The sequence below is a fragment of the Rhinolophus sinicus genome, chromosome 1 (genome assembly GCF_057876585.1).
Source record: "Rhinolophus sinicus isolate RSI-liver-muscle chromosome 1, RSI-T2T, whole genome shotgun sequence".
Classification (NCBI taxonomy): domain Eukaryota; kingdom Metazoa; phylum Chordata; class Mammalia; order Chiroptera; family Rhinolophidae; genus Rhinolophus; species Rhinolophus sinicus.
Window position 1 is genome coordinate 35,359,948 of NC_142501.1, and position 26,025 is coordinate 35,385,972.

General features: G+C 34.6%; 1 protein-coding gene across 4 annotated transcripts in view; it reads left to right on the forward strand.

Annotated features, from left to right (window-relative positions):
* Positions 1-4,488: 4,488 nt before the first annotated feature.
* Positions 4,489-26,025, forward strand: part of SLCO1C1 (solute carrier organic anion transporter family member 1C1) — a 50,115-nt gene continuing 28,578 nt past the window's right edge. The window contains exons 1-5 of one of the 4 annotated variants that reach the window (XM_019738277.3): positions 4,489-4,839; positions 9,119-9,272; positions 10,419-10,560; positions 18,631-18,763; positions 23,681-23,805. In XM_019738277.3, the coding sequence (XP_019593836.2) occupies positions 9,144-9,272; positions 10,419-10,560; positions 18,631-18,763; positions 23,681-23,805 (529 nt within the window). In that variant the 5' untranslated portion in view covers positions 4,489-4,839; positions 9,119-9,143. Of the gene's footprint in view, positions 4,840-9,118; positions 9,273-10,418; positions 10,561-18,630; positions 18,764-23,680; positions 23,806-26,025 lie in introns of those variants that run through there. The other 3 variants (XM_019738283.3, XM_019738299.3, XM_074325954.2) reach the window with 3 other exon arrangements.

Below are 26,025 nucleotides of genomic sequence, written 5' to 3' on the forward strand. Positions count from 1 at the left end.
TTAAAGTCTTTAATTATAGCTGAAAGGTCACATTTGCCATGTAACTTAACATATTTATGGTTTCCCAGGAACTGTGGGGTAAACATCTTTGGGGACTATAATCCTGTCTTCCACAAATCAAGAAAAAGATGAGAAGCATAGTGAAGATAATGAAGACATGAGGGCCACACAGTTGTTCCACATAATGGAAACTCATATACATAATGGAATTTGATGTTCAATTGTAAAGCCAGCAATGGGAATGGGGAAAACAAGAAAAACCCTGGTTTTGAGAATGTTAGAACAGCCTATCGAAAATTGAGATAGAGTCCTAGTTGTAACCCCAGTATAGTTGTGATGTGGTCTGATACAAGACAACGCATTGTCTTAACCATCTACCTACCATTCATTATATCTTGCTGTTTGTCCTATAGAGAGAATACTTAAGGATTGGAATTAAGGGGTTGAAGTAGAAATTACTCCCCTCACTATTACACCTAATAACCAATTATTTTGCTTATTATCTCTTAAACTTCTGGTTTTGCTTGTTTAGAGTTAGTAGTTTCCAAGTGATAGATATTTTCACCAGAGGACATGATGTTTCCATAACCCTGGGATGGAGGCTACCACCTGGTCACTTTTTTCTCTTAGGTCACAGAGCCATCAAAAGAGGAAGTAATCAATATCAATTTATCAAGCTGAAAATGGATTCTGTGACAACATAGTGGCAAGAAAGATTGTATTTGGAAACCAAAGGATTCTCTATGGAGCCTTTACTACTATGTCAAATAGTAACTAAATTGAGAAACTAGAGCAACCCCATAAAGGCAGAACCACTGTGGAACTTCTCTCTTCTGTAATGAAGGGGGTATTTTAAGTTTCGAACTTCCATCAAGGTGGCTGTTTCTTTTTGTGATATTATTGGCCATTGATGATCATTACCTTCTATTATATAATTCATTAGTGAATTAATTAAATAAGAGTTTAAAATTATAATATTCTAGTTCCCCTTTTCTATTTATTAGCTTGAATACTTCTATAGAAAGAAATTTGCCTTCATGCTTTAATAATTCTAATGAACAAAACAAGTAGGAAAGGCAGGATTAATGCACCATTTCCCCCTAAGTGTCAGTTTTAAATGTATTGAAGTGGCACCTTGGAAACATCCAAAGTTGAACATGGGATTTTCTTTGTACTGTTATTACATAAATTCATGAATTTAAACATTCTATATATTTCAATCATTCCAGTTATTCTTATTGAGACTTCAAATTTCCTGTATTTAACCAGCAGGAGCTTAATTCAAGTTGCCTCCCAAGACTTTGTGGCACAATCTAATCTTCAAGGCTGTCTTGCTTCTAGGTCTGACAAGACATTCCAACCCATCTTATATCCCCAGACCTGGTAACAGTCCCATATGAAGAAGCTATGGTTTCTTTTTTTACAGTATTGCAGTGTTGGTTGCACTTATTGGTACTTAGCTGGTCATTGTTGCTGAATCTTTTCCGTGCTGCAGAGAGCTAGGATATGTATAATTCCGACAAACTCCTAATTCAAGTCACAGACTACAAAGTTTTTCTTAACTTCATATTATAGATATTTGAGCCATAAGACTGGATAAGGTGGGCAAGAGAGTAAGTGTAGATAGAGCAAAGAAGATATGCCAAGGACTGAACTGTGGGGTACTCCATCAACAAAAGCTAAGAGCAAATGACCACTGAGACAGGAGGAAAACTAAGGGAGTGTGGTGTTCTGATACCAGTGAAGAAAATAGATCAAAGAAAAGGGCACAATCCGTGGTAGACAATTCTGTTAATAGAACAATTAAAACGAGGTCTGGAAATTGATCACTGTATTTAATAATGTGAAAGTCTTTAATGTTATTAATGAAAATAGTTTTGGTGGAGTGGTGAAGGCAAAAAAACTACTTATAGTTGGCAGGGCAAGAATTGGAGAAGAGGAATTTTAAACAGTGAGCACAGACGAAAACTTGGGCTTAAAAACATGGATCATGCATCCACAGAAACAGGAGGAAACACACAATATGAATATACACGTAAGTGGATAGTAAATGTGGTGATGGCAGACAGTGATATTTCTCTCCTGATTTTTTCTGTATCATCAGTGAATTCCCTAAGCAAAGTCATTAGCTGATAACGATAGTTGGGAAAGAAATGTTGAAGATTTGAGGAAGAAGTCATTCAGGAGAGAGGAAAAGTGATTGGGTTGTTAAAAGTTATTATGTTTAACAATGCCTGTAAGGCCCAGTGAGGTTAGTGGTCCTCAATTTAAAATAAACTCTAAGAGCATGTTAGTAAATTGGTCCTGAACTATTTAAAACAGTGTAGGTGCAAATACAGAGTAGACATAAAGTAGATTTAACCCAGGGTGGTTTGCCAAGGGAAAACAACAAATTAATAGATGAACAAGAGAATTGTAAGTGTATGGATGTGAGTGATTAAAATGATTGCATGAAGTTCAACGCAGGTAAGGAGTAAAATGAGAATATGAGTGTTATGGGTTGACTTGTGTCCCCAAAAAAACATATGTTAAATTTCTAATCCCCTGTATCAGTGAATGTGGCCTTATTTGGAAATAGGGCCTTTGCAGATGCCATCTACTTAAGATGAGATCATTAAAGTGGGCCCTAATTCAAAACGATTAATGTCTTTTAAGAACAGGAGAAGACACACAGGGAGAAGAGGCCATGTGATGATGGAGGCAGAGACTGAAGGAATGATTCTACAAGCCAAGGAATGCCAGCAATTGTCAGCAAACACCAGAAAGTAGAAGAGGCAAGGAAGGATTCTCGCCTACAGATTTCAGACAGATCATTTGTCTACCAACACCTTGATTGTGGACTTCTAGCCTCCGGAGCTGTGAGATAATAAAATGTTGTTGTCTTAAGCCACCCACCATGGTACTTTGTTACAGCAGCCCTAGGGAACTCGTTCATTTGTGATTAATTCTTGTATGGTTAATTTTACACCACAATGGCAGAGTTGAGTGGTTGTGATAGATATTATATGGCCTGCCAAACCTAAAGTGTTTACTACTTGACCCTTTACAGAGAAAGTTTGCTGATCCCTTACCTAGCGTATGACAGTAGGATACATCCAATTCAAGGCTGTACATGAGAGGCTCTGAATATCATGTAAAATGAGTATCATGTTACTCAAAATAGTAATATTAACAGTAGACAGTAGAGGTCAGAAAGGCATCATGTTAGAGAGTGAAGGTGAGCAAGTTGGGAAAAATCCAAATTACACTCTCAGGGGAGAACAAAATTTTTGGTGAGAAAAAGTAGGTCCTTTGCACTTTTGATTGGTAAACTCTGTCTCCCCTTTTATGCATCAATGGCCATCTGTTGTATACACTGAAAATGTAAGAGTTATGAAGATATTTGCTCACTGTTCATGATGGCAAAAGCTGGGTTGATTGCTAAAATAAAATATTTGGTCTTTCAGAGTCTGGATACACACCATTGCTTCATTGTAAGGCTTACCATTTTCTTTCTTTTCCTTGCATTCTTTTTTTTTTTTTCTTTCATAGTAACATATACTTACATAATATTTAATTATTGATTAACAATCCTGACCATTATGTGAACTGAAATTATATATGTAATGATGATACCTTCTAGTCATTTAGTGCTTTGTTATTTGGAATGTACATTTGAATACATTATATAATTTAATCCTTAAAACAATCCTGTAAATCTCTCTCTCTCTCTCTCTCTCTCTCTCTCTCTCTCTCTCTCTCTCTCCCTCTCTTTCTCTTTCTCTCTAATAAAAATTCTACTTTACAAAGGAGGAAGTCGAGATTCCAAAATGTTAAGTGACCAGGCCAGAGTTCCAGCCCCTTAAGACTATGATGGATCTTGGATAATTCCAGTAGCAAATTCATTTATTAGTATAAACGAAATGAAAGCTAATACTGCTCAAAATCCTCTAAAATAGTATTCTTGGAAAAATAATCTATTAGAATTGTAGAATTTCTCAGTGCAAGGAATTATCTTTTCTTGGAATTTAGATAGAATAAACAAATGCCAAAAATTCAGTGTTTTTCTTTTTTTTTTCTATTATTAAGACTCAGAAATTGTTGATGTGAACAACTGATCATGTCTTTTTGAGAATTAACTCTTTCTGGAGAGAACTCTGCAGAGTCTTGATCCTGGCCTGATATGTAGTCCCTATAGATTCTAGAATCCCAAAGGGAAAAGAAACCATGCAGAGATTTAGCCCAGGAGCTTTTTTTTTTTTTTTTTTTTTTTTTTTTAACAGAAGGATCCTAGTGATGTCCTCAAGGAGCGGCTGGCTTAAAAACTTCTTGGAAGGAGAAGGAGGGATCTTTGTTACAAACTTCCGTCCCTCCTCCAGTTTCTGTTCCCTTACCCTCTGCCCCCTGCAGAGCTGTGTTTTCTGGGAATCAGCAAGTAAGATCACAAGTGGTCTTTTCTTTTTTTCACTCTCTCCCATAAAGAAAGCTTTATCACGTGTGGCCTTAAACTTGCAGCAAATTGCAAAGAAATGGCTCAAAGGCTTCAGCCCTTTCTGTGTCCTGGGAGCTGAGATGCACGTCAGTGGCTTTGCCAGCGTGGCCTGTTCTCTGCCGACTGCCAGAGAAAAGAGGCCAGGAGGAAGGAGGAAAGAAAAGAGATTGCCCAGGGGTGAGACCATGCCCTTCATCATTTCTTTCCACTAATCTGCTCTGTCTGTGTCCATCCAGGCTCTCCCCACCTGGCAAAACTGCTCAGAGCTGCTGTAGCACTCACCAGTTTCCTTTCAGTCTGTGGAAGGTGGTCCAGCCTTTTGCTGAGCACATTGAGAGGAATTGGCTGTCTTTGATTTTCACCTCCAGGTAAGATTTGGTTCTCTGTTTTCCTAATAGAATATCATGTGAAATTCTCACAGAAAGGAGGTTAATAAACCCTTGAGTTCTGCACTACTTGTATCTTATCCATAACACTTCTCCATAAAAGTTGGGCCCCTTGTTAGGTTGGTGGAAATAGGAGAAGAGACTTGTTAAAGAAGTCAGATACACTCAGATCTAGGTTCAAATTTTGACTCTGATGCTTATTAGTTGGGTAGTTTTTCACAACTTGCTTCACTGCTATGAGCCACATCATTTTCTCTAAAATGGGAATTATAATGCTAACCTTGTTCAGTTGTTTTAAAGATTAGCCAAAAGTGTATAAATCACCTGGCAGATAAATAGTACCTATTAAATCTGAATCTGACACAAACAATTATTTGTATTGGGGGGATCAGCTTTCTAAAGGAAACACTTTCCTCCTTAGCAAGTTCCATGAGTTTACTCCCTTCAGGAGGGATTCTGGTATCCAGAAGACAAGCTAAGAGACGTTTTCCTCATGTGAGATGACTAAGAGAAGAGAGTGATGGAAGTGACTGCCTTTCTCCCTTTGTGGCAGTCTTTGGAGGCTGATTGCTGGACATTCTGTCAGAGGATGAGGACACAGAGGATCAGTGCATTTATGTACTCCAGCGACAGCCTGCTTAGGCCATCTGAGCTCTTTAAAGACCAGAGGATTCATTTTCAAATCCATGTGCACAGAGCATTCCATTTTTATTTTTATTTTTTCGAACTAAAATGAAGGAAACCTGCTTGGCTTATTTTTCTTTGGCCTCCAAAATGTTGTACTCCAACCCAGGGTGTTGGATGAAACTTTGCTATGACTTTTTTCCTGAAGTAATATGTTCAAGGGGGAAAAAAATTAAGGATCTGCCAAATGCAAGCTTTCTAAATAATGGTGCACTCTTGCTCTACTTCTGCAACTGCAAATAAAGAAAGAGAAAGAGCATCTGCAGTCCCCGAGAATCTTTCCATTCATGTCATTGAACTTCTGCTGCCTCTTTTCACAGAGGGATGAAAAGTCCAATGTTCATGATCTGCAGCTTCCTTGAAAAATGCTATACCTGAGATGATATGCAAATTAGTCATCAAGATGAAATTGTATTTTCAGGCAAACTATAGTGTCAATATTTTAAGCTGGATGGCATTTTGCCCTAACACAACATCAACTAGGAGGATATAGTTCCCTTGTATTTGTTATCACTCCTGAATTCTAGTTAGAGTGATTTTTGTGTCAACATCTCGAAATATAAGAAGTTAATGTGTCTTGTTATCTCAAGTTTTTAATACTGATTTCAACATGACTTTTTTTTTATCTTTAGCATCAGCATTCATTCTAAATGTAACCCTTTTAATCTTTTAAAGAGATACAATTAGTGTAAGAGATAGTAATTTTATTATTAAACAAGTTATTTGTATTTTCTGGTCACTGGCTGTAATATTATGTCTAATGGGAAATAATATATCTGAACTCTTAAAACACTAGGTCAATTTGAATTACATAATTTAGTTCATGGAAGAAGACTGCACTTTAAATTATAATATTAGTAAACATAATATTCATTTTATATTTTAAAATATTTCAGGTTTATGCATTTCTCATTTGGTGATATTTTTATATATTTTAAGATATTTTTTTCATATAATAAATTGGTGCTTGTTTTAGAAAATAAGTTTTAAAACATTTTTGAAGAATCACCTGCAATGTCATCAACCAGAAATGAGCGTTAACCTTTTCTTAATAAGTTTCTTAAGCTTTGTTTCTGTGCATATGCATATGTGAATACATGTGTGTTTCTTTTATAAATAGAATGTTATTTATACTGTTTAGTAAAATATATTTTTAAAACCAACTCTGTGATTAAAACATAGCTCTATATAATTATATAGCTCTATCTAAATATATTTTCTTATTTATACTAATTTCTAAGAGCTTCAAAAGATTTCACTGAATAAATATACCATAATTTGTTGGACATTTAGTTATTTTGATTTTTTTCTTTATAAGCAAAGGGTTTCTCTAGGAGTTCAATTAAAGGTACTCAGTAGTTTTGTACTAAAGAAATCTATTTAACATCGTATAACTCAATGTTTCCCAAACCCCATTTTCATTGTTCTGGAAAAGTAGTTTTAGTGACTCAATGGACATATGAAATTGGCTGTTGGTATTAAATAGGTAAAGAAGAATCTCAGTGTTCTTAGTTTCTTAAAATTTGTCTTTTAAAATCTGGAATGGATGTTGAATTTCATTACCTGCTATTTTATATCTAGTGGGATTTTATTTTTCATGTTGAATTCTAGTTTTTCTGCACTTATTGAGGTATGATTGACAAATAAAAAAATGTATGTATTTAAGGTGTACAATATGATGTTTGATATACATATACAATATTTTGAATTCTTAATATGGTGATTTAGATAAATATAGTTCCTAATATTGTTACATTTTAAATTTAAGTCTTAATCATAAAATATTAATTAATTTGATTTACTAGTATTTTATTTAGAATTTTAACATGTTTAGATGTGGTCTGGTTTAGATTTAGCATGTTTAGATTTCTTTTTTGTGCTATCTTAATGAAATTTTGTTATCAAGGTAATTCTAGCATTGTTAGATGAATAAAGACTATTATCATCTGTTTCCATTATCTGCTATCTTTCCTCAAAGTATATCTCTTGATAAACACTCCTGTTACATCACCTATTATTATTTTTGTTTAAGAGCTACAATAGTTTTAGAGTATTTTTGTGAATGTCTTCCTTGACTATATTTCTCTTGTTTGTGTCAATACAAGTAATTAATAGTTGTTAGAAAGTTATTAATTTTGCTAAAATTTTAAAGTTATTCTCTATATTGTATACTATTTTTGTTTTAAACTTCTAAACATCTATATTATATCTCAATAATACTGTATTCTTGTGTTTTTGTTTTTTATCTTGTTTAGATCATCAGCTCTTTGTTTACTTAGTTTTGGGGTTTTTAATTTTTTGCTGTTTCAGTCACTTTCCTTTGTCCATATTTTAAAAGTTAAAGTTATACATGTTTATGAAATCAAATAACCTAAAAGTTTAATAATGATTTTTTTTTTTTCTAACCAGGCCCTTGCCATACCCTTCTTGACATATTTCCCACTCCCTGGAGGAATCTCTTCCACTTTTGAGTTGTATAGGTTTTTCTTCTGATATTCAATTCAGTAATATACACATAGGTAGAAAACACCTATGTTTCTACCAAACTACTTGAAATTTTACTCCTAACATTATTCCTTTAGTTAGTATGATGAGAATATGGAAGATCAAGATCTCTATGAACATAGAAATGAATTATCTGGTGAACATTAGCGTGATTCAGAAGTTATTTAATTTTGAATTATTCCACTTAGATGATTTTTTTCAGGCAGACACCGAGCCATGTGGAATTCTAAAGAAATGGGGTATAAGACATGTAAATATTGATATCAACAGGGATAAAATAGGTTCAGAGTATGTGAACCGTCCCAGGGCTTGGTAAGGACAGGGAGGGTGAAAAATTAAACATCGAAAGGGAGACCATCTTTCTTACTTTAAGGCAAGCCAAAAACAAATTTTGCCTGAATTAAATCTAAGTCTGTGGCACAAATTTTGCCACATGTTTGTGGCATCTATGTTTGTGGCACAAACATATGTATATTCTGCCTATTTCTTCAAACTAAAATGATACAGAAATTGGTCTTTTTTTTTTTTTTGGCCATATTTTAAGCCTTTGGATGTTGCAGACATATAGAAATCACAGTGTGCTATAGGTAGCTGCAATGGGCATCAATCTTTTCTAGACAGTCTGCTAAGAAAATAGATTTACAGACTTTAAAGACTTAATTCCAATGAAGCAATATTCAAATGGTTGAATTCCTCTTCTTCCTTTCCTGCTTGCTTCTAGTTTAAGCTGGCAAGACCACAAAGTTAACAAAATTCTACCTCATTATTTATTCCAAAGGCAACATTTAAATTTATTCTTTGCCGTAATGAGGCTTAAACTGGAGGGACTCAGAAAGAATGCTGGCAACGGAGTCATGATAGCAGGATTAGTTAGTCAAACATCCTGGTCAATTTTAATTGAAAAACTTTGCCAACTTACTGTGGTACAATAAGGTATCTTCACATCAAATTATGTCTACTACGTTGTGATTTACTGTGAAATAAAAAATATTATTTAATAAACTGTGAAGTTGAATGAAATGTTGTTTTTTGTTTGTTTTCTGCTTTTTACTTTTTAAATCAACGTTGACAGATCAGAGTTAAGAAACATTTTCAGAATGGACACTTCATCCAAAGAAAATATCCAGTTATTCTGCAAAAACTCCATGCAACCTATTGGGGGCACTTCCTTTAAAACAGAATATTCCTCCTCAAAGAAGAAGCAGCCATGTTGTGGTGAACTAAAGGTAACAAACAATGAAATGGTAAAAAAGCTATAAATGGTGAGCAAAACAATAATGAAGAATTAATTATCATCAATGCTCTTGGCTTTCTATCCAGATATTTTCTATACAATACAGCTAGGAGCAAGAATTTCTTTTTCCTTCTTAAAAAAGTGATCTCAGATCAATTTATTAAAACCATATTTTGCCAGGCAGTGAAAGCAATCTCTGTCTGAATATGTAGGTTAAATTGCTAAATAATATTCTCCTGGCTTATTTGAGTGTCCCTTCTAAACGGAAAGAAGAGAGAAAGAAAAACCTAATATTTATTAAATATCTACCATGTACCAGATATTATTCTAAGTACAGTTATAATGTTTAATCCATGAAACATCCACATTATTCCCATTTTATAAATGAGAAATTTGGCTTTCCTTGCCACACAGTAAGGGACAGAGGAGTGGCTTTTTAAATGGTGCTCCTTGAGACTGCAAGTTCCTGCTCATTCTTTGTACCAATCATTCACTCAACAAATGTATATGTCTTTTTCACATAAATGCTAACCTACCCTATGGATATACTAACAAAGACCCAAGTCTAACCGAGTACATAAGTCAGGTACAAAAAAAAAAAAGTGTATTTCATCGAATAAGAATTTGAGTATAAATTTAACTAGAATATGAACTTAAACACAAGGACTAGTAGTTCTACTTTTTCCATCTGTTAAGTTTCCTGCAGGTGCTTGCACCATCACTGTGAAACACACAGTCATGAGGGATAGACTTATGATAAGATGTTAAGTGTTTGGTTTATGGTTTTTGTTTGTTTGTTTGTTTTTTCTTACCTATGAATGGTTCCTTCCTTTCATCGCTTTACCATATAATGAAACTTCTGTTCAAATACTCCTTTGAATGTCCTTTGGGGAAAGGAGGAAAAAAGAATTTCAACATACATTCTGAATGAAAATCTGTTGTTTCCAAGAGAAACTGAATTTTTAGAAACCTACATGAGCTTAAGGTTACAGTGTTTGAATGAAATCTTCAATGATAATAAGCTTGTTACATTGTTCTTCGTTTGGGTTTTTTGTTTGTTTGTTTGTTTGTTTGTTTATTAAGTTTCCAGTTGTGTCAAGCAGAAGTCAGACGAAGTGTGACCTGTCATATTTTCCAGGTGTTCTTGAGTGCCTTATCTTTCGTTTACTTTGCCAAAGCACTGGCAGGAGGCTATCTGAAGAGCACCATCACTCAAATAGAGAGAAGGTTTGAAATCCCTTCTTCACTGGTGGGAATTATTGATGGTAGTTTTGAAATTGGTAGGTATTACAGATGCCCGATTTCACTTTTAAACACAACATCTTCTAAGTATTACTGAAGAACCTCCTTATTGCAATTTGTTCTCTCTGAACAACCAACAGTATCTTTCCAGATATTCACTACTATATGAATCACACATTTCAGAGTTTCCAATCAGAATGAGAGACTTTCCTGGAGAGGGTGAGAAACTATCAGTGTTTCAAGTTTAAAAATATGTAGGAAGTGTCTTTACAGAACAGTCATATATCCTGAAAGCCCTGTAATTCAATAGTTGGAAGAATCTAAATGGGCTGTACAAAACAAATGATTGTAATGATTTCAGAAAGAGTTAAACCATAAAGTGGGGGTGTAGTGCCCTACAAAGAAGAGAAAGGAATTCTTTTAAAAGAACAGTAGAGCAAAGCAGATAATACAAATTCTACTCTCAGGTATCTGGTTAGCAACTGACTGTAGACTCCCTCTTAAAATTTGAAAATACCAAGTGAGTTTAGTGACTGTTTTAAGTACTATAAAGAGTATAATCCGAGTTAGCCAGCTTCCTAAATTGATAAACTGAGACTTTAATTTTTTGTTAATGTAAAATAGTCTTTATGACTATAGAAACTCAAATATATGCTGTAGTAAAATCTCTAAGTGTTCTAGTTTCAGCTTCATGTGCTTTCTTGTAAAGGAATATTTATCAACTCTTCAACAATGAGTTTTTTTAGTTCTTATTTCAGTTCTTACTCTGAATATCACAGAAGGAATTAAATGAGTGAATAGTTAACTATTTGCCTTCAGGAGTTTGCTTCCTAAATATATCTTTCATCATTCTACCAGAATGAGACATCCAAATACAGTGCTAATCAAACATTAAAGTTCATGCAAATGACCAGGCATCTTATTAAAATGCAGATACTGATTCTGTGGGAAGGGAAATAAGATTCTACATTTCTAAGAAGCTTGCAGATGGTTCTGATGCTTTTAGTCAATGGACCATTTTTTGTGAAGCAAAGTTTGTATAGAAAAGATGGTCAGAGCCATCTGATCATATCACTGTCTTGTGTGAACTCCTTGGACAGGCCTGGATAGTCAACTTATCCCTGATGCCTTCCCTACCTACGATCTTAAAATGAATGAACAGCCTTGGAGAGTCAGAGTAAGGGTGACACACTGCATCGCAAGAAGAAACATGTATGAAGAGGCAGCTTGTACCACTCAAAAGAACAATCAGACTCAGAAATAACTGAACAGATAGAAAATGAAATATCAAGTAATACTTTATTGCTCACCCTAGATTTTAATATAAAAACATTTTAGAGTTGAAGAAACTTAGAAAGAATCTGGTCCAATTTTTTATTGGATTCCTAGGCCCCAATGCACCTTGAGAGTCTATTTGCTAGTAAGAACTAATGTATGACAGGAAGTAACAAAGGACCCTGAGTCCAAATTCATATTAATTCTTTCAGTCTATTTTAAGGATAGAAATTATTTATTGAATTAGGTGCATTAAAATGGTTTAAAGTTTCCTTACTTTGACTGCAAATCTTTACCCCAAACATTACAAGTTTGCTCTAGTTCTTTGCAATTCATAGTTTTTCAGAAATGTGGGTTTTCTGTCCACAACCTTAATTTCCACATTTCTTCCTTTGAGAATTGTGGACCCATTCCTGCCCTTCGTTTCTAGCAGTCTCTTCTTTTTTGCAGAATTTCTTTTATCCTTTTGTATCAGTTGGCATTACCATCTAATATATGGTAGACACTCAATTTTGTCCTAAGTATTTTTTCATAATAAAGATTTTTTTCTTCAATAACCACAGAGAGTTGCCAAGAAAATAAAAGGTTTTCTATGAGGTATGATCAAAACACATGGTGAATCTTTGAATAAAAAAATTATTACAGTAAAAGACACATTACCATTAACCCCACCAAAATACTCTTCCTTGCTTTGAACACACTTATCCCATTGTTCTTGCCACTTTTGGAAGCAATTCTGGAAGTCCTCTTTAATGTCTTTAGTTGCACTGTTGTGGCTGCCTAGATGTACTGAATCGGTTCAAAATGTTTACCTTTCATGGTCATTTTGACTTTGGGGAAGAGCCAGAAGTTCACAGTGCCAGATCCGGTGAATAAGGTGGATGAGGATCTACCATAATGATTTTATTTGATGGAAATTGCCGTACGAGAAGCGATGTATGACACGGAGTTGTCATGATGGAGAATGAAGTAAAGACACTCACGAAAGAGAACTTCCAGAACTACTTCAGAAAGTGGCAAGAACAATGAGATAAATGTGTTTGGAACAACGAGGAATATTTTGAGGGGGATTTTACCATAATATATATATATATATATATTTTTAAATTTAAACGTTCACCGTATTTTGTGATCCCACCTCGTATATCATGATCTCCTAATATTTCCAGATATCAATTCTTTGTTTCAAATATTTTTCCATGTATTTTCTTGTACATATTTAAAAGTTTTGTTTTTTACATTTTAGTATGTAATTAACTTGACGTGATATTTTTGTAATTAGTTTGTTTTAGATCAGTTTTAAGTTCACAGAAAAATTGAACAAAGATACAGAGATTTTTCATGTATATTCTGCCCCCACACATGCATATCCTCTCTCATTATCAACATCTCCTATTGGAGTGCACATTTGTTACAATTGATAAACCTACAATGATTCATCATTACCATCCAGGGTGCACAGTTTACACTAGGTTCACTCTTGGTGTTGTACATTCTATGGATTGAACAAATGTGTAATGATATGTTTCCACTATTACAGTATCACACAGAATACCACTGCCCTAAAAATCCCTGTGCTCTGCCTGTTCATCTATCTGTCCCCCCTGACCCTTGGCAATTTTTTACTGATATTTTTATTGTCTCCAGGGTTTTGCTTTTTCCAGAATGTCATATAGTTGGAATCATACAAGATGTAGCCTTTTCAGATTGGCTTCTTTTCTCAGTAATATGCATTTAGCATTCCTCCGTGTCTTTTCATGGCTAGATCGTTCATCTCTTTTTAGCACTAAATAAGCCCATTTTCTGGATGGACCATAGTTTATCCATTCATCTATTGAAGGACATTTTGATTACTCCCAAGTTTCGTCAATTATGAATAAAGCTGCTATAAACATCCCTATGTAGGTGTCTGTGCAGACATACGTTTTCAGCTTCTTTGGGTAAATACTGAGGAGCATGATTGCTAGATCAAATGGGAAAAAATATGTTTAGTTTTATAATAAACTACCAAACTGTCTTTCAAAGTAGCTGTACCATTTTGCATTCTTAGTCTTCTGAATTTTGGCCATTCTAATAGGTCTGTAGTGATATCTCACTGTCATTTTAATTTGTAATTCCCTGCTGACATACGATGTTGCACATCTTTTCATATGTTGTTTATCATCTGTATCTTCTTTGACAACATGTTTTTAAGGTATTTGGCTCATTGTTAAAATCAGGTTATTTGTGTTCTTATTGAGTTTTAAAGGTTCTTTACATTCTTTGGATAACAGTCCTTTATTTGACATAACTTTTGCAAATATTTTCTCTAAGTCCGTGACTTCTCTTTTTGATCTGTTGACATTGTCTTTCATAGAGTGGAAAATTTTAATGAAGTCTAGCTTATCAATTATTTCTTTCATGGATTGTGCTTTTGATATTGCATCTAAAAATTCACCAAACCCAAGATCATCTAGATTTTCTCCTGCTATCTTCTAGTAATTTTATAGTTGTGTGTTTTACATTGAGGTCTCTGAACCATTTTGAGTTTACTTTTGTGAAGAGTATGAGATCTGTGTCTAGATTCATTTTTGTGCTTATGGATGTCTAGTTGTTTCAGCACTGTTTGTTGAAAAGACTGTCTTTACTCCATTGTATTGACTTTGCTGTTTTGTCAAAGATTGGTTGGCTATCTTTATGTAGGTCTGTTTCTGGGTCTCTATTCTGTTTGATTGATGTATTTGTCAATTTTTTAATCAATATTACAGCCTTGATTACTGTGGCTTTATATACTGTGGCTTTATAGTATGGGTCCCCCAACTTTGTCCTTCAATATTATATTGGCTATTCTGGGTCTTTTGCTGCTCTATATTAATTTTAGAATCAGTTTGTCAGTATCTCCAAAATAACTTGCTTGGATTTTCATTGCATTGAAAGTAGAGATCAAGTTGGGAAGAACTGACTTCTTGACAACATTGAGTCTTCCTATCCATAAAGATGGAATATCTTTCCATTTATGTACAGATATGCACTGCATAGTGCTGATTCTGTCTTGAGGACCACATATACAACAATGGTCCCATAAGATTTTAATGGAGTTGAATTTCCTGTAAAAAAAAATAAAATAATGGAAGGACATGTGGTTCATGTAGAATTTTTTTTTTCTGTAGCAATATATGTGGGGCTTGGCAATAGATTCCTTCTTACTCTCAACACCTCAATTTTGAATGCACAGACTACATCTCAGTCAGTCAGCCACTGACCTGTTTCAGCACAGAGGAGCCTATCCCCCCAACACTGCATATTCAGCCCTCCCAGATTGAGCTTCATGGTCTTCTGAGTACATCGCTGTAAATTCACATTGAGGACCTAAATCCTTTACAAGGACACAGATCCACACAAGCTACCTTAACAACTATAAGGTCACTTCCACTTTAATAAAACCTTCCTGTGGTAATGTAGAGCCAGCTTGTCCCTCTACTTTGAAAATATTTTCAGGTTGTAATGATATAAAGCATATATGAGTTTAATTTTTTTCCCATTAATTCAATGCCAGAGTGAGCCCATTGTGCTGAAGAGAGTCAATGGAACCAAAAACAAATTTTCACAGTCAAAATATTGAGTCCTCAGTTCCATACCTCTCCATGTTAAACATCTTTTTTATGAATACCATGAGGTTCCTTAACTGAACACTGCTCCAACATGCAATAGCCAAAACCACATTACCATGACAATCCCGTGTTCCTTTATCTCTCCATCTTGATTTCTAAGTCCCACTGATCCTCAGGCCACCTTTTACTCCCACCTGACAGTCACTATTATGGAATCTACACCTTACCCAGCCAGTTTCTCCTCAATATGTCCAATGAATCCAATCCACATCCCTGCTCGTGAAGCAGCATTGACAGCTTTCACGTTCTATTTCTGATCCTGTTTGGAGGAAGCAGGGGGAGGGCTTAGGGGACACAGTTTATAAAGCCTACAGGAGTGTACAGTAATGTCCTGGGCCTTCACGTTCACTCAGTAACTTCCAATCTTGCAAGCTCCATTCATGGTAAGTGCCCTATACCTTTATTTTATCTTTTATACTATATTTTTACTGTAACTTTTCTTTGTTTAGAAATGTTTAGATATACAAATACTTACAATTGTGTTACAGTTGCCTACCATATTCAGTGCAGTAACATGCAATATAGGTTTGTAACCTAAAAGAAATAGGCTATACTACATACATAGATGTGTAATAGGCTGTACCATCCAGGTACAATATTGATTTCTAAATGTTATCTGTATGCAAGTTCAACCTTGTTGAACTTCTGTTAATTTTAATTGATTGTCTATAGCTGCCATAGACTTTCCTGACTAAGCAATTATATTGTCTGAAACATAAGATAATTTTATATCATTCTTTCAAATTCTTAGATCTATTGCTTCTTGTTTTTGCCTTATTACGTTGGCTTCAGTATTATGGTGAATAGAAGCAATGACAATGGGCATCCTTTTCTCATATCCGACCTTAATAAAAATGCTTTTAGAATATTACCATTAAGAAATATGTTTGCTGTATGGTTTTGGTAGATACACCTTAAAAGTTAATTTTCTCAGAGTTTTTTTCTTAACATAAATGAGTGGTTAATTATATTGAATGCTCTTCTACGTGTATTAAGACAACCATGGCAATTTTCTCCTTTCATCATTTAATATAGTGATTTAATTACTAGGTTTTTTTGGTGGTAACTTTGTACTCCTGAAATAAACTGTATTTGGTCTTCTCTTGATCTTTGTCCTTGTTTAGTTTTGGTTTCAAAGGCATATTAGTCTTATGAGATGAGTTGGATAGTTTTCTGTTATCTAAAATATTTGTGTGTGTGTGTGTGTGTGTGTGTGTGTGTGTGTGTATGTATAGAGAGAGAGAGCTAGAGAGAGAGAGGAAATCTATTACTTGAAAGTTTGGTAAACATATTTTTAAAACTCTCTAGACCTGTTGGTTTTTGTGAGGCTAGTTGATGGTAGATGTGAGAGAATTTTGATATCCAATTCAGTTTTTTAAGGATCATTTATCACCATTTATTTTCCAAATGTTTCTTCTGAGAATTCAGAAAGGATACTAAGTAAAGGAAGAGGACACTCCTATAAATATCACAGATGCTGAAATGTTATCATGTGGTATTTGACATATCCACTAATGTAACACAGAAAGAGCCTGTAAACACTGAGTCCTTTATTGTGAGGTGTTGGTTGTGTGGGATGTGGGGATGGTAAGGGGGGACATATTATTTATAAATTGAAAGTCAACTTTCACTTTAATTTTGTTTATTTACTGTGACATATTAACAAAAGTAAAGACATAATTATCAATATAATGTGATACAAAATTTCTTCTACTAAATACTTAAATGTCAAATGAGAAATCTCACACTAAATTTTTATTTTTTTTAAATATTAAAATTAAAAGGAGGTTAATTCTCCCTGGAGCCATATAGGCTACAGCCACTATGCAGTCTTCTTTTCTCACTATCATTATTATCCTCAAGGCTATGCAAATTGCTGCTCTTTTTGCACTTGACTAAAGCTGGCAATGGGTATAAACAGTAGTAAATTAGATGATTGCTTACAGATGGAAGGAAACACACTCGTGCTAGAAAATTAGAAACATGGAGAAGAACATTCATGTAAGGCCACCCATCAGCTTTCACAATCGATTGCTGCCGAATGACAGGTCTTGCTCTATCAGCCCTGCAGTTCTTAAAAACTATCTATTCCAAATGAAAAGAGCTAACACTTTGAAGCCCTTTGAAATCTAATACCCTAAGCAATGTTTATCAAAGTAGGTTCCAGGTGACACCTCATTTAACACATTTGAGCTGGTGTTAAAAATACAGCTTCATTGGCCTGCCCCCAGATCCATGGAGTCAAAAACTGTTGGGAGCTGCCAAGATTCTGGATTTTTAATGTTTCTATTTCCCTCATTATCCTTTTCCAGTAATTTTTGTGTACAGGAAAGCATGAAGACATCCTTCCTAAAGCATGTTTAGTCAGTTATCACCATCATCACCTAAAAGTAATTTATCACATGCTTCTTTAGAGACATTTCAGACAGGCATAATTCCCACCTTCAAGACTATCCCTCAATTATTTTTTTAAAGAGATCAATGCCTATATTTTAAAAGAGATAGATGAACTCTATTAATAGTTCATAAAATTTGTATTATGAGTAGATAATGAGGTTATATAAGTGATGTGTTCCTGAAGTTCTCTGGAATATTTTTTTATTTCTATTTTGAAGCTTACATTTTTTGTAAAAAGTATATAAACAAATTGTATGGTATTATTTGTGTAAATATGAGTTTCAGAATTTGATTTCATTTAAAGTGAGGTACAGTTGTATTTTTACTTTTTCTATAGGAAATATCAGCTAAAGCAAAAATATGTAATGTATGTTCAGTAGAAGACTTTAATAAATGAAGAAGCAGTAATAGTTTACTTCAAAATCAGCAAAGAAGATTTAAGAGAGCAACTAAAGGAAACTTTCTACAATTTGATTTACAGATAAAACACTTTAAAAGGACAAGTAATTAGACTAGGTGAAAATAAGGTAGAAGGGTTGGTAATTAAAACATTTTAACAAAGGGATGAGATGATCGAAGTAATGGGTATGAAAACAATTTCAGCAGTCATCTCAGATTCAAGGAAAGAAAGTTAAATGATGGGAAGGATGGTGGGGAGACAATTTAGTCAAACAAAATATTACCAGACTTATTGTACTTTCATTCCTTTAGGTATAATCAGTTAATTATGCTGATGACTTTTTCCAAGTTCTCTAACTTATGAACATTTTATTTTTTTCCCCAAAGGGAATCTCTTAGTTATAACACTTGTTAGCTACTTTGGAGCCAGACTTCACAGGCCAAAAATAATTGGAGCAGGGTGCCTAATCATGGGAATAGGAACATTGCTCATTGCAATGCCTCAGTTCTTCATGGAACAGTAAGTCTAAAGCAATCATCTTTTTCTCACTTTAACCAACTGCATGTCTCCCTTTTTATGTTTATAATTAATTATTTAAATTTAAGAAAATATCCTATGGTTTAAACCATGATAATTTATCTCTTTTTTACTTCATCCTCTTTGGGCAAAATTCCAGAACACTTATAATTTTACTTGTAATTAAATAATCTGCAAAAATGTATCTTATATATTACTATGTATTATTGTGAACAAAATTAAAGGAAAATTTTCACTAATATGTTTTCATTCAAATGCTTTAATTTAGCTGAGGACAGACAATATATAAGCAAAAATAAATTAATATATCATGTGTTAAATGTCAAATGGGTGTCAAATGGGTAATAAATTAATACTGCTAACAATATGCTGGATCTTGATACACTTGACTGGCAGATCATTGACTTAGGGACATATTATCCACTCAAATAAGTATTCAATGTCCAAAAACTATCTCCTAGGACTTTCCTGTAGAAATGGGGTGCCTGTGTCCTGTAACTCTGAAGTCTACTTTTGCTACTTTTGTTAATATTTGCATACAACTTCAGTAGTTTCAAAAGTTTTCACCTTTATTATATCATTTATTTTATTTATTCTATCATTTATTATAGTTTATTTCTTATATCATTTATTTCAACTTTATTACATCATATCCTTACAATAACCTGTGAAGTAAGAGAACATTTATTTTTATTTTATTTTAGAGCTAAGGTCCATGACTCAGAGAGTCTGGTGACTTTCTCAAGGTTGGATCTCTTGTAATTATAGAACTGGAATCCTAAGACAGGTATTCTGACTTCATGCATATCCACGTTGCTTCCCTTCTCTGTGATTGCCTATTACCATCTCAGAGAAGTGACTATCAAAAGGTTTCAACACAAGAGAACATTTTTTTTAATTATCTATCAAGAAATACTTTATTGCCCACTGTAGATCATTGTATTGTGATATTTTGGAGCTGGAAATGGAGAGACTTTGAAGTGATTTGTTCCAAACTTTTTCTCGGATTCTCAGATCACTTATATAAATATAGTCATATTTTGACCTCTGTGGCCCATCTTTGAAGGTAGTGCACAGAATCCTCTGTGTGGATCTTAACTACCTATTTAGATGGTTTCCCTGGCCCCTTCATTTTTACTTGGAGAAGGATCTGTGGATTCAGGACCACTGCCTACTCTTTGTACACTTATCTGGCCTCCTTTCCACAGGGCAGAAGTTTGCTTGGATCACTGAGATTCTACCAAGGTGTTATATGGGGCCTTTGCCAAAGGGAGGACGCAAAGGGGAACACTGAGGAAATGAGCCTCCAATTCACCTAACTCCTGCCTGACCCACATTTGTGGCACTATTATCTGTTTTAGTCATTGAGCCTCCGTACAAGTTTTCTGAGGTGGAAAAGAGAGTTTCACTACTTAAAAAGCTAAAAATTTTAAAGTAGTTGCAGAGGATAGATAAGTCCTTGATCCTTGTCTTAACTTATTCGGAAGTGCATCAGTAGCTTTCCTGTGTGACCTTGGGCATGTTACTTAATCTTTCTAGGCCTCAGTTTATACCTCTTAAAATGGGTATTATAGTTGTTAAAAGCAATACCTAACTTATAATGTTGCAAATATTAAATGAGATGACACAAGTAAAATGCTTACCAAGTTTCCAGACATAACTAGTGGTAGCTGTGTCACTACTGTGTGTATTGTTATCGATCCTCCTTAGATAATTAAGCCCCATGGTTTTAACCAGAGAGCATGAATGGTTTGTCTTAAAGGTGTTTCATTCAGATTAATAATTTTGTTGCTTCAAGTTAATGATAAATATAAAATACCAGTACAAGAAAATCAGAAAGAGAAGTGTATTTAAGAGAAGGCCAGTTAGGCAGCCAGGCTAGTGCTGACAAAGGATGACAAAGGGACAAAAAATAGATTCTTAACTACCACTTTGTACATGTTGAAAGATATATTTGTTCATTCATTATATAGTATCTGCCATTTGCCTGGTACTGTGCCAGGAAATGGGGCTACTTCAATGATAAAAAAGAGATGAAATAAAACAAAAATACACACACACGGTTCTTTCCCTCATTAAATTTGTTATATACTAAGCGTTATTACAATAACTTATTTTTAACCTTTCACAGGATTAATCACTAATTGGGTACTTGTCCAAAATGTAATTTTTGTTCTCTACAAGACTACTTACTATATTCTGTCCACCTAGCAGAAATGCCCTTGAAGTCCAACAAATAATATTAATCAATAATGGATAACAATTATTGAGGACCTTCCCCCATCAGGCTGTGTTTAGCTTTATGTGTGTTAATTCATCTGACTCTTGAATTTAACAAATTGATTAATGTATTGATTATTTTTCCAAATAATGGGGATAGAGTAGTGACAAAAATCTCTGCTCTCATGGATCTTATGAGGAGGAGACAGGCAGGTAACAAACAAATAAATAATGATATAGCATACCAGATAATGTTAATTGCTATAGAGAAAACCCATTGAAAACATATAAGGAGTATGTGTAGAGTGTAGGGTTGCAATTTAAAGAAGGGTTGTCCGGGGATGGCTCACTGATATGGTAACAATTGGGAATGACCAAAAGAGATGAAGGGGAGAGCCATGCAAACATCTGTGGGAGAAGTTTCTAGGCTAAATGAACAGTGAATACAAATTTCCTGCAGCAGGAGGGAGTCTGGTGTGTCAATGAACTGCATGGAGGCCTGTGTGACTGAAGTGGGATGAGCACGAGGAAGGTGTAAAAGGAAATGGGAACAGGAACAAAGAAAAGCAAAATTAGCCTTATAATAGGTTATAAAAGGAATAAAGGAATGATCTTTACTTCATCTCTTCCCTTTAAAAGTGATGCGATGTGTTGAAGACTCATTACCAAAATCTTTCCGAAATATGGTATTATCTTTATGAAATAAAATATTTTCCAAAGAGAAAAAAAAGAAAAGGAAAAAAAGGAAATGGGAGAAGATGAGAAGGTTGTATCTCAAACTGTAAGGGGCATTTGAATCACCTGAGGTTCTTGGTAAAATATAGATTCTGATTTAGTAGCTCTGGGGTGGGGTTCCAGGTTCAACTCCCCTGATGCTACTGGTCTGCACATCACACCTTGAGTAGTATGGTTGCAAACAATTACAAGGACTTTAGCTTCTCCTCGAAAGCAGATGTGAAGCCAGTAGACAGTTTTGAGCAGAGTGGCATGATCTGGCTAATCTTTTTGATCTGACTAATACTTTGAAGGGTCATGCTGATTACTGCTTGGAAAAAATAATTCTGATGGGGCAAACTTGAAAGCAGGGAGACTATTTAAAATAGTGTCTGTAGTGATAGAGCTCTCTGTGGCTACTGCAGAATTTCTTGCATCAGAATCAAGATTAAGTCAGGCAGGACGTGAATCAGGTTAGAATTGAAAAACTTGATTTAAAAGCATTTATACCACTGGCCCCTGTTCAATCATTTCTTTGTCTCCTATCTAACAAAGCCTAAATAGGCACAAATTACATCTAAAGCCGATGTTTTACAAGAAAATTGAAGAGGTTAATTGATATTTCTAGAGTGTCACATATAGTAATTAGTGACAAAGGTGGAACTTGCATAAAATTCCATTTATTCAAAACCTAAATAATTATGGTTGCAATAGTTGCCTTTTGATAGATTGAATTGAGAAAGCTCAAATAATTAACAATTTTCAAAATGCTGCATAATCACTATTGACACTCATTTTAAAAGCCTAGAGGCTTTGTCCTTGGTACCTCTGGAATTATTAAAGAAAGAAAATTATATTTACCATGATTTCCATGCTAAACATTCTTCTGTGTAGCTAAGAATTAAAACACCGTTATCCTCCTTAAATGGTTCTTAACCTCTTTTGGTCAGGAAACCATTGATAAAAGTGATAAAAACTATGAACTTCTTCCCTTGAATACTCACATACATACAATAATGTTCTTACTTTTCTAATGGGGTTCATGGACCCACTGAAGTGTAGGTTGTGCAAAACTGATATAAAGTAACCCATTTATTAACCTAAATATTTTCATAACTCAGTACATCTTTTCCTTACCATGCTGAATAGGCTTTTACTATTAGCATTTCAAAAACATTACTATGATTACTATCGTCTGGTCATATAGTACCTGAATGAAATGAGAATCAAGATGATGTTGTGATGTCCTTTTATCAGGTACCTCTTTTTTGACAGGTGCAAAAGGAGCAGAGAAATTGGCTCATGAAGGGTAATTTGAGAGGGAGTGTGGTGCTAGGGAACTATAGATAAAATTATCACAGTCCTACCTTTCAGCATTGGCTTTTCAATCCAGCTGCCACTGTAAACTTATAAAGAGAGGAAAGAGTGGAATTAGTTGTAACTTAGAGCCAGATTAATATACTGTAAAGAAGAAAGATACAACAATCTGGATAAATGGTTCAAAAAGCCCATGTATCATTATCGTTTCTCTGGAATCAGCATTGCAATTGTTCTACGAAATTTACAACTAACTACAGTGTGCCAGTGGCCATGGTTGTTAAATTATTGGTTTTCCTCTGACTCAGAGATAATCATGATTTTGTCAAGTGTTGGATATTTTCTCAGCAAGGGAGTATGTGACTTATAGTCATTATTTTATATTAAAATAAGCCTCTATGAATAAGTATTGTATTTTCTTTTACTACATTGGGTAATTTGTTCAGATATGTATAATACCTATGAACCAGGTCTTCTGGCTATCTGTTCAGAAAACTTTGCTACTAAATGATGGTTTTGTTTTGTGATTCAGATTTAGGGATAGCTATGAACTCAGACAAGTACCCGAATGAGTCATGTGATATATGTATAAAAATTTTAGCATGATATTGAATCTATAGTAGTGAAGAAAATGTTCTTTTTATACAGGTACAAATATGAAAGGTATTCTTCTTTCTCCAATTCGACTCTTACCATCTCTCCTTGTCTCCTGGAGTCAAACAGTCAATTACCAATCTCAGTTATGGAAAACTCACATACCAAAATAAATAATGGTAAATGATTTTGTTTTCATTTTATTGACTAGGCAAGCTTTCTTTTTAATGACTTTCTATGTGCTTTAGTATGGATAAAGTAGCTATATGATTTTTGCTGTCAAAATCTCTACTACTTAAATTGAGATATTATAGTGCCATAGAAATTCCTAGAATATAAAACAGTATATGATGAGATCCTAAGAAAATACATAGACAATCAGATCTTATGGGATAAAGAGCATTAACCGGCAGGTAACTAAGGAAAGCTTCTAATGATTCCAAATAAAGTAAGCTGTGAACTCAGGGTAAAACTTGTTTAACTTGTATAAATCTCAGTCCATTGCTCAGATATGAAAGAAACATGTTTTCCATCAGAACTCAATTTAATTTCTGTATTCAACCCCTTTTCATCAGAATGGCAAAAACTTAATCTGTCAATTTGTCCCTAATTTTCACCCTTTTCCCAGGGGCTACGTACATTCTATGGAGCTTACAGAATAGTAGAAGAGGGAGTTTTGAGTGGGGGTGCTTGTTGGTGTTATTCATGCCCTGTCACTTTAGCTATCTAATTCTTCTGGCCACAGTGTTTGGTCATACATGTCTCCTTCGGGTCATCTTATGTCCATGTCCATGCCTTTTTTCGCACAACAGCTCTCTCTGATGCAGAAGTGACAATCTTGGAAACATGGAAATAATTCTACTTTCCACAAAAGATTGGATTAGGGGAATTTTGTTGGAATGATAAGAGTTCTATGTGGCAAATTGCACAGCAAGGCTATGCATGATCCACCCTTGGGGTCATGGGAACCATGTCTTCTATGTTACTCTAGACATTGGAAATCCTATAAGTAGCTGAAGGCAGGAATGCTTAGCTATACTGTGCAGCAGTCTCATGTTTGAGGGTCTTGCTACCTCCCTGGGCTCTACCTGGCTAGTGTGGCACAGGTTCTTCTAATTCATGGAGTCCACAGATCTACCCACAGATGTTTGCCACGTCTCTGAGATGCTGCACAGGCAGCATCTCAAATCCCCTCTCTCCACAGCCCTTCAGCATTAATATGCTCAACATTTCCTCCCCACCACACCCATCTCACTCCCTACCCCTATCCTGGGAACGAATTTCTATAAAGGCAATGTGGAAGCCTTTCTTTTATATACCTGCTATCCATTCAAATCTTTTATCTATACCACAAAACATTTTCACTTCTCTACTATGCTTATTAATGCTTTCTTTTGAGATGTCCTTTTCCTGGGCAATGAACACCAGAGGTCTGGCTATTTGAATGAAAAGATGTGTCAAAGGATTAAAAGAACTATAGAAATATGAGCGGGAGAAAGTGGGGTGGACATAATAAACATAAAAAAAAAGGGTAATGAATGTAATTAATATCCACATAAAGAGGCAAGGAACTGAGCCAAGGAGTTTGGACTTTCATCTGTACACAAGATACAGTCATTGAAGATCTTTTATTTTTGTTTTTGACAGTCAGAGAAGACGCATAATATAAATGAAGATACAACTAATTAGGAAATATTTAAACCTTTAATGTTAAAAATAGAAACATGGGGTTTAGAGGCACAGAACAAAAATGTTTTTAATGCAAATAGACAGGTTAATAGGTAGGAACAGAGTGTAAGACTCACAGCTCAATCCTTTTCTTTCCTTTAAAGTCACAGACATATGTGAACATTAGACATAGGGAACACAAGGCTCATCCTAAAGACAATAGAGGGATACATATGGGACCTTTCTTAAAAATGCCTCACAGACACCCCCTCATTTCCCCCACGATACCCTAGAGCAGAGCTGTCCAACAGAACTCTCTGTGGATGGAAATGCTCTATATCTATGCTGTCCAATACAATAGTCATTAGCTGCATGTGACTGTCAAGTATTGGAAATATAACTAGTGTGAGGGAGGAACTGAATTTTGGGAGGAAATTCTTATGTAATTTTAATTAATTTAAATTTAAATAGCCACATGTGACTTGTGGCTACTATATTGGAAAGCACAGATCTAAGGTGTCTCTACTTATCTACAAGGCTTCCCTACCAATAAGCTTCTTAGAAGCGTACAAATGTTGGGGTTAGAATTGACATTAGGATCAATTTTTGGAAAAGGAATTCACAGTATATTTTGGAGAGTGGAATAGAAAGAAATCCAGGAAAGATAAGTGAAAAACCCATCGTCACTTGGCTACATTTCTAGAAACGAAAGAATCAAAACAAGAAGTAAT